The sequence below is a fragment of the Mauremys mutica genome, chromosome 9 (genome assembly GCF_020497125.1).
Source record: "Mauremys mutica isolate MM-2020 ecotype Southern chromosome 9, ASM2049712v1, whole genome shotgun sequence".
NCBI classification, from domain to species: domain Eukaryota; kingdom Metazoa; phylum Chordata; order Testudines; family Geoemydidae; genus Mauremys; species Mauremys mutica.
Genome location: NC_059080.1, coordinates 49,342,930 through 49,351,749, shown reverse-complemented (window position 1 = coordinate 49,351,749; position 8,820 = coordinate 49,342,930). Strand labels below are relative to the sequence as shown.

General features: G+C 46.5%; 1 protein-coding gene across 3 annotated transcripts in view; it reads right to left on the bottom strand.

Moving 5' to 3' along the window:
- ATG4B (autophagy related 4B cysteine peptidase) overlaps window positions 1-8,820 on the bottom strand; it is a 45,042-nt gene continuing 36,222 nt past the window's right edge. For 2 of the 3 annotated variants that reach the window (XM_045030354.1, XM_045030356.1), the window contains 6 exons: window positions 8,005-8,083; window positions 7,315-7,460; window positions 5,486-5,542; window positions 3,926-4,019; window positions 2,045-2,063; window positions 1-1,354 (listed from right to left, as the gene is read on the bottom strand). In XM_045030354.1, the coding sequence (XP_044886289.1) occupies window positions 1,264-1,354; window positions 2,045-2,063; window positions 3,926-4,019; window positions 5,486-5,542; window positions 7,315-7,460; window positions 8,005-8,083 (486 nt within the window). In that variant the 3' untranslated portion in view covers window positions 1-1,263. Of the gene's footprint in view, window positions 2,064-3,925; window positions 4,020-5,485; window positions 5,543-7,314; window positions 7,461-8,004; window positions 8,084-8,820 lie in introns of all 3 variants that reach the window. The other variant, XM_045030355.1, reaches the window with a different exon arrangement.

Genomic DNA, 8,820 nt, shown 5'->3' with positions numbered 1-8,820 from the left:
CAAAGATTTTAAGTTTGTTTATTCAGATACAAATTGAAAGCAGTTGATGAATGGAGCACAGCCCCACTTCGTCCACTATCTCCCCTCCCCCCTTAAAATTAATGCAAGAGATGAGGAGGAACAGCAGCAGAGAGAAAGCAGCAAGTAATTTGGTGACAGAAGCATCATGGCTCAAGAGGTAAAACCTCTGGCTCTCTGGGAGATTATGGGTAGATAATATGCCAGTCAGCCTTGTCATGGAGGAGAGCATTTATGGCCAGTTTATGTACTTTCTGGGCACAAAAGCATCAACTGACAAGTGCTGTTCCAAAATGCAGGAAAATGCATTGCAAACATGGATTTGCCATCTGCAGAAGCCCTGGAGAAAGGAGAAGATTTTAGTAGCTTCTATGGTGGCTCACACCAGGACACAGTTCTCCTATGCATCTGTTTTTGATCCAGCTCTCATTTTTACTAAATATAGATATTATGGGCCACAGGCAAGTTAATGTAAAGTTAAAGTAACTCCAAGGTTTCCAGTACAATTGTGTTTGATGTTTAACTATCAACTTTTCTAGGCAACCATTTTTTTTTCCTGACATCTTCAGATCACTTAAAATAGATTTCTCTGGCCTAGCTTCTACAGTATGCATTTGCCACACTGTGCTAGAAGGATCATAGAGGGAAGCTGCAGAATAGCAAGTGAAATGGTACCTATCAGCGAACAAATATATTCTATGTCCTGTTAAATTTCAAGCCCCCCTTGTACATCATTTTGAAAGCACAGAGTCCAATAGGAGCAGTAGCTTGAACTATTTCATCAACCCAGGAGGAGTGGTGCTACACAAGGTGCTTTGTATCACCAAAAACTGTTGGGTTAAAGATTAATTCACAAAGGTGAAACCTTACATACCAACACCAGGCAGCCTATGGAGTCAAAAAAGGGTTTAGGTATGAGAAAGGAAATGGTAGATTCTCAGTCTTCCTGTTCTGCCTCAGCACCTCCTCCCCTCCCCCCACCATTTTAACTAAAAGAAATATCAGGCTCTTAAGATTTAAAAACATCTCACCCTCTCACAGGACTCTGTCTAGCTCTCTTAACAGACACTTTAATGAAGACACCTCACTGCTGTATTTGTCAATCCATCTTGCGCGCCTTGGTGTTTCAGTGACTCATCCAGTGAGACTATGGCCCTCACGTACATATTTTCTTCCTTCCTCCTTTTATTTAAACTGGGTTTCTCCTCCCCTTTTGGTTGTCATCTTCAGACCTTGTGGAAAACCTCAGGGTAATGTCCAGAGAGGAAGTGCTTCACCTCTGAGAGAAGGTTGCCCTTTATAAGAGCAGGCAGCTTCTGGGTGAAGACAGGCAGCACTGTGTGTGAGAAAGCACTGCAACTGTTATTAAGCAGGAGCAGCAGCGCATGGCCTATTACTATGGAGAACGTGACCATCTAGGTGACTAGCTCACATACTACTGTGCTAGAGACTCCATATGGGACAGGCCTGGTATTAATTTACATTGCTTTCCTTAAATCTAAGTTTGCCCAAGTCAGCCATAAGCAGGAAAGCTGTGCAAGGAACTAGCAACAGTATAGGTTTTGCCCCCCCAAAAGAGGGATAGCTCTGATTAAATATCACTGGGAAGTACTCATAAGGGATTAGCTCCATGTTGGATTCCTGCTGTTACTATTGTAGGGGCAACTGAGCTGCTGCTGCTGCAACAAACAAAACTTTGAACTCCTAGGCACCACTGCATCCACTTCTTGCACATGTTTTGTGGTGAGAAATCCTGACTCTGGCCACTGAAGCCTTAATGATGACTTGTTTCTTGATCCCAATGCAGACAGTGCACTCTGTGCTTGAGACTGCACAGAATGCTGGGATGGATAGGAGGCAGGGAGGTCAGCAAGCACCAGTAAGGGCCCAGGTGCTCGAAGGAATTTCTCCCCCCCCCACCCCCCACGCCCCACACACAACATAGACGTGCAGTCAGTTTCCTATCTATTTTCAAAGAGATAAGATTTCAAAGTCTTCGTCCTCCGAGTCAAAGAATCTTTCTAACCTGTCTGCGTCAGAAGAGTCTGAAAGACAAGAGACAAAACCACCTCTGTTTAATGTGCCTATTGCTTAAAACAGATTTACACCAAAGCCACGCACCAGCCCAAGCTGTATGAGAAGAAGAGGGGGCTATGATTGGCTGAGGGATTTGGTGGGAGGGAGAGAAGAGGACAGAGCATACTTTAATAGCAAGTAACAATGGACAATCCACATTATACTTACACTATGTGTGGCACAGAATATATCAGCTAACCCTAATTGGTATGTTCCTCAGCACTGGATAGTTTGTGTCACAGCTTAATGTGGCACAACCTTGTGTTCTAATGTCTGGTGGCTGTATGTAGAAGTGTCAAATGCTCAGACTCTATAGACCCATAAATATATATGCTGTACGCTATATAGAGAGAGAATTCTGATTAAAGAGAGGCTTGGTTCAACTATATCTTTGGAAAGAGTGGACCAGTGATGTCTTAAGGCTTTATATGGACCATACTCAATCCTCTGTTGCTAGTACTGGGAGATGTCACACACCCCAACACGAGTTGAAGGAACATTTCCTTTTATTAATGCCTTTGATCCAGAACACTAGGAAAGGGCAACACCACAACCCAGATGTTACTGACTCAGCTGAGGCCAGCTCTAGCAGGGAGCTGACACTGATGCAGAGTCATGTTTCCTACTGATTTGAAGAGTGCAGGCCACGCTGATGGAGCAGGCATTGGTGAATGCCCAGCCCAGCAGCAATGAAGGCAGTGTGTGTGTTGGTCTATGATAGTTTTACCATTACAGCAGGCATGCCAACTGAACCCTCCAAATTTGGAGCTGACCATGGAGGAAAACTCAGAGAGGGGAAAGAAGTGGAACAGAGTGGACCTAGCAGAGACCAACACTAGCTAAAGCAACAAGAATGTTTATTTTAGGTTTTACCAGAGTAACCAACAGCTAGTGAAATGCTGACTGCACAGCAGGAACAGAGGAGACTAGTCAGCTAAGAATCCGGGTTGGGGCTCATTTGGTTGGATGAGGGAGCACATGCAAAAGCCCAATGGTTCCTGCTTTCCAGTGTTCCAACTAGATTGAGGGCCCATGTGCACCAAGAGCATGGATGTATCTATACAGAAAACACTCAAGGGGAAGTACTTTCAACTGAGGCAATAAGGGAAAAAGCAGCCAATATCTCAAGGACGACAACAACTGCAGTAAGACCAAAGTGAAACTGAATCACAAACATCAGTAATTCTAATGAGGGCCATAGCAATAAGCTGAGCAGAAAAAAAATAATGGATTAGTAAGGGGAGAGAGAACTGAAGGTGAGCAGCCCATTCCAACATTTTAGGGAGGAACAAGAGATGGGAAATAGGGAAAATTTGAACCGAGAAGGATTAAGAAAAAGGGAAAGAAAAAGCTTTCTTAGGGTACGTCTACACTTACCTGCCGGTTCGACGCAGAGAGTTCGACTTTTTGGAGTTCGAACTATCGCGTCTGATCTAGACGCGATAGTTCGAACTCCGGAAGCGCCGCGGTCGACTCCGGTACTCCACCTCGTCAGAAGGAGTTGGCGGAGTCGACGGGGGAGCCGCGGAGTTCGACCCCGCCACGTGTGGACGGGTGAGTTGTTCGAATTAGGGTACTTCGAATTCAGCTACGCTATTCACGTAGCTGAATTTGCGTACCCTAATTCGAACCCCCTTCTTAGTGTAGACCAGGCCTTAGAGGAATGGACAGAGTGTGAGATAAGGGAGACTGTGAGAAAGGCAGTGATAGAACTGAGTGTCACAGCAAAGAGAAATAGATAAGAGTGCATGGTATAAATGACAGGACACATCCAGTTCCTGGTAACTACAGAGATGTTTGTCCACAGATATTCCAGATGGCTGGGCCTTACCTGGTGTGAGATTCAGAACATCAGGGCTGGAAAAGTGTGAAGGCTGATGTTCTACCAGTTCAAACATTGGCAGAGCTCCTCTTAGCAGGGACAGCTGTGGAGCGAACACAGAAGCCAGCCTGTTAGCACAAATATGCCCCCAGTCAAAGGTAATAGTGAGCCTCTTCACTCAGGAGCTGGAAGAAAGGTGAAGAATCTGACAGAAAAACTGACTAATATGTTCCTCTTCTCTACCTTTAAACCCCTGCCTTTTCTGGAAGGGAGCAGTCAGCTAGCTGGTTTCTATCACTAGACAGCAAGGGATGGCAAAGAGGATCCATAATGCCTTTGGCCCTCCTCCCAGTTGGTAAGGAAAGGTCCTGGCAGAGCAGTACAGCAGAATACTTATTTTAAAGGGCGTTCATGTGTAGAGATTGAGAGCAGACCTATCCTAGGAACACCAAATACACACAAGCACCAAGAAGGGTAACTAGAGCCTCACAGCATCTGAGGCAAACAGCAGGGCTAGCCTTGGGAAATACTCAAGACATCATCAGGGAGCTGTTATATTTGTTCAAGCTAAATGAGTTATTAGTTCTGAGGGTTCAGCTTCTAAGCCCCCAAACTACAGCCTAACTGTATCTCTACCACCTGGGACTGTTAAAGCCACCAAACTTCAAATTAGGCAAGGATAGGACATGGTTACTATATGGACCTGAGACTCCCATCCACCCCCCTTCCCACATATTTCCAAGGAATAAACCGAGAGTGTTCCTTGTGTTCCACAGAGATCCCACAGTGCCCTGTTTTAGCAGAAGTGTTAGCCTCATTGTCCTCGACAGTTCCAAGCTGGGTAATTCTATTTTGCTCACCCAAATTCCTTATGCAATTTCAGAAGGTTGTGGTGCACTTCAATTCCTTTTCTCATTGCTACTTTGTTAAACTGCTGCTGCAGGGACTGAGGAGACCAGGGATCTTTCCCAGTCTCTGGCAGACTTCCTGTGACACACCAGACAAGACACGAATCTCACTCACAGACCTGTCTAGTTTTTACAAAAAATTATCACTTTTAGAAAGTGATAACTCCTATTTTCAGCCTTGAAGAGCTTCACACATTAATGGTTGTAAGGTGCTTAGAGATCATAATTGAGCTAGTCCCCCCACACCGGTCAATCTGCTGGCCTTCAAGGCAAGGCATAAAAGATCACTTCTCAGGCATTTGCATTTCTATTTGCAAGTTAAATGTGGGGGGCTGAGTTCTTTTTGGTTTTAATTAACAACTAGCTGTGTACTCTTTAAAAAGTGGTAGTGGAGGAGGGATAGCTCAGTGGTTTGAGCCTTGGCCTGCTAAACCCAGGGTTGAGAGCTCAATCCTTGAGGGGGCCATTTACAGATCTGGGGCAAAAATCTGTCTGGGGATTGGTCCTGCTTTGAGCAGGGGGTTGGACTAGATGACCTTCTGAGGTCCCTTCCAACCCTGATATTCTATGATTCACCCTGCAGAGTGTGCTGGATGCATTTGCAGAAGTTGGAAAATAATGTAGACCATGCCCTTTACCAGTGACATGGCTGAACACAAACCTTTTTGATTTGCTGGCACCAGTTATGAAAGTCTTCCTCTGTGTTGCAGAAAAAGCCCTGAAAAGAAATTGTGTACAATCTTTATCTTAGAATAAAAACAAAAAGGGTGGATACTGTCTATCAAAGCCTCACAGAGTAATGCCAAGCAATTATATGAAATATACATTCTGAACATTGGCTATGCCAATAAAAATGTTTCTGCTTTTCATGTAGTGACAGAGCCAAAAGTTTGAGAATGTTTTTGTAGTTCTAGACACCTGGCTTTAAACTGTAATTCAGATGTAGCAAAACTGGCTACTTCTCATGGACTTACTCAGGTCAGTCTCTTCCAATGCTGAAAACACTGACTATCGTCTCAGCTGGGGCACATGACATACAAGGAGAGGCTGAGGAACTGGGCTTATTTAGTCTGCAGAAGAGAAGAGTGAGGGGGGATTTGATAGCTGCTTTCAACTACCTGAAAGGGGGTTCCAAAGAGGATGGAGCTCGGCTGTTCTCAGTGGTGGGAGATGACAGAACAAGGAGTAATGGTCTCAAGCTGCAGTGGGAGAGGTCTAGGTTGGATATTAGGAAAAACTATTTCACTAGGAAGGTGGTGAAGCACTGGAATGGGTTACCTAGGGAGGTGGTGGAATCTCCATCCTTAGAGGCTTTTAAGGCCAGCTTGACAAAGTCCTGGCTGGGATGATTTAGTTGGTGTTGGTCCTGCTTTGAACAGGGGGTTGGACTAGATGACCTCCTGAGGTCCCTTCCAACCCTAATCATCTATGATGGAAGTGACATGGGGACACAGCCAGCTCAATTGGACACACAGTTCAGACATTTCACATTTACCTGAAAACTCAGTGTTACAATTGTACTTGGGTCCAGAGGTGCTGACTTTCTAATGGCTCTGCCCCAGGCCCTGCCCCACTCCACCCCTTCCCCCAAGCCTCCACCCTCACCCCACCTCTTCCTGCCCCTTCCCACAAGCCCCCACTCTCACACCACCTCTTCCCATCCATGCTCCACCCCACCTCTTCCCTCCCCCAAGCATGCCCCGCCATTGCTCCTGTCCCTCCCACCAGTGCTTCCTGCATGCCACAGAACAGCTGATCCACAGCAGCAGGAAGCGCTGGGAAGGAGAGGAAAGTGCTGATTGGTGGGGCTGCTGGCAGGCAGGAGGCACTGGAGGGAGGGGAAGGAGATGCCGGTGGGTGCTCAGCACCCACCATTTTTTCCCCCAGTGGGCGAGCCAGCCCTGGAGCACCCACGAAGCCAGCGCCTACGCTTGGGTCAGCTACTTCACCACAAGGCAGGGTGCAAATCCAGACTCCAATTCAGAGATGGCAGAACCTCAGTGTTATTAGGCTGCTGTCAGAAAGGCAATTGAATGTACAACTGCATGAAGATAAAGTCAGGGGTACAGAAGAGGCAACTTCTCTCTAGGTACCCTTCACTATACCCTGGGGCTGTTATAATCTCCATAGGTCGATGCATTCACTTTATTTCAGAGTTGCCTGCAGCACTTGCCACACTGCATTACAGACCCTTAGCAATTAGTCACTGTGTAGATGCAGCAGTGTAAGGGGGTTTTCCCCTCTACTGAATTGTTTCACACAGAAGAGTTATTTTTGACCAAAGTTTTAACTTAAGTCAGGGTATGGAAGAGTTTGCCAATAGGACTGGCAAGTAAATAGCATCTGCATCAGCAGACTTGTAGGGAGAGGAAACAGCCAGAAAAGAAGGGAAGGCTGAAAAAAGACTGTTCCAACTGCTACAGTGGCACGACTGCAAAGACAGGGTCAATCTCTCAACAGCTGGCACAGAAACAAGTAACAGGTACACACCACTGCGATGGATGGGTCAAGTTCAGCAATGCTCATTCGGCAGGGGGGGTGCTGGCAGTGGAAGCTCTCATCAGGGATACAGCCATTGTCACTGGGTTCCATTGCAGGCTGGGTAGTGTGGGGGTCCAAGTAAATTAGCTCCTCACCTGGACAAACAGGAGAAATTAACAGGGTATGTCACACCAGATGAGCACCTTGTGAGTGAGTGAGTGGATAAAGGTCACTAACGCATCCTTTGTCCCTTCATAATTGGTTCATGATTTGGAAAACAGAAGGAAGAGGAAAATATACAGGTGCTCACAAAGGAAAAGAGGGAGGGGAGGGTAAACAAGTTATACAACCCCATGAAGGGAAGGCAGCTCTGGATCTAGGACAAGGTCAGACAGACCCATCTGCTGCAATTTAATTCTATGTGAGGAATGTTCCATAAGGAATAGCACTTTAGGGTTTGTGTAAGAGAGTCTATACCCATGGCTGCAGTCACCCTGGGTCCTCGCTCACAAGGCTCATCTCATAGCACCCTCAAGCTATTCTCAAGTAAACAGGGAACAACACTCTGGGGAAGGTGAGGGTGAGTTGGGGGAGGGCTGCACTGCTCCGCAGTCACTCCCCTATCTGTGGGCAGACATCTCAAGACATACTGGACACCTTCCTAACATGGCACAAAGCTAGGGCTGGTTAGTCACTCACCTACATAGCCAATGAAGTAATGAGCACTGTTGGGTTTCCCTCCAATCACTCCCAGGGACTGAGGCATCATGAAGCAGTGCTGGAAAGCAAGACAGAACATGGGCAGATGGCCGGCAGCAGCAACTAGAGCAAGTGATCAGAAATCAAACTCAAAGACAATCACTGTGATAGTGGCACATGCTGGGCTTCTGGACCATAAGCAAGCCCAGCAGCAGAAGCAACGGTTTATGGTAGAAGGTCTCTGCCAGGAGGGAAGGATGCTGCAACATGGAGCCTTCAAGGGAAAGAGGCTCAGAGAAGCCTTAGAGCCCTGGGGAGAAGTAGACCAAGAAAAAGGGGCAGGAGGAGGAAGAAGAGATGAGACTCCAGACATTGCATGATGCAGTCTGCACTATGGTCATAAATTCCACAAGCAACTGAGCAAAACCCTCGCTCCACGCAGTCAATAACTAAACTCCCATTGACTTTAGTAGTGTCAGGATTTACCCTAAATCTTTTGTCAATGGATCTGCAATAGCACTCCCAAGGGAATTACATTGTTCCGAATGTTCTTGGGAAATGGATGAGAGAATTTAGCATCCACGTTGCTGAATCCAAGCACAATTCAGTGAATTCAGGCCAAGTATCCAGCCTGAATTCAGAGTGCCCATACTCACACAGCTGAGGGACAGACACCACTGTTAGAGCAAGATACTGTGCAACCTTCTTCACAAAGTCAATGTGTGCCCCTCAGAACCTGATCTCTGCCAGCCTCGGCTGCTCCAAGGGCTGGTCTGGAACCCCAGAGTTCTGCTCACAGCACACACAGCTCTGACA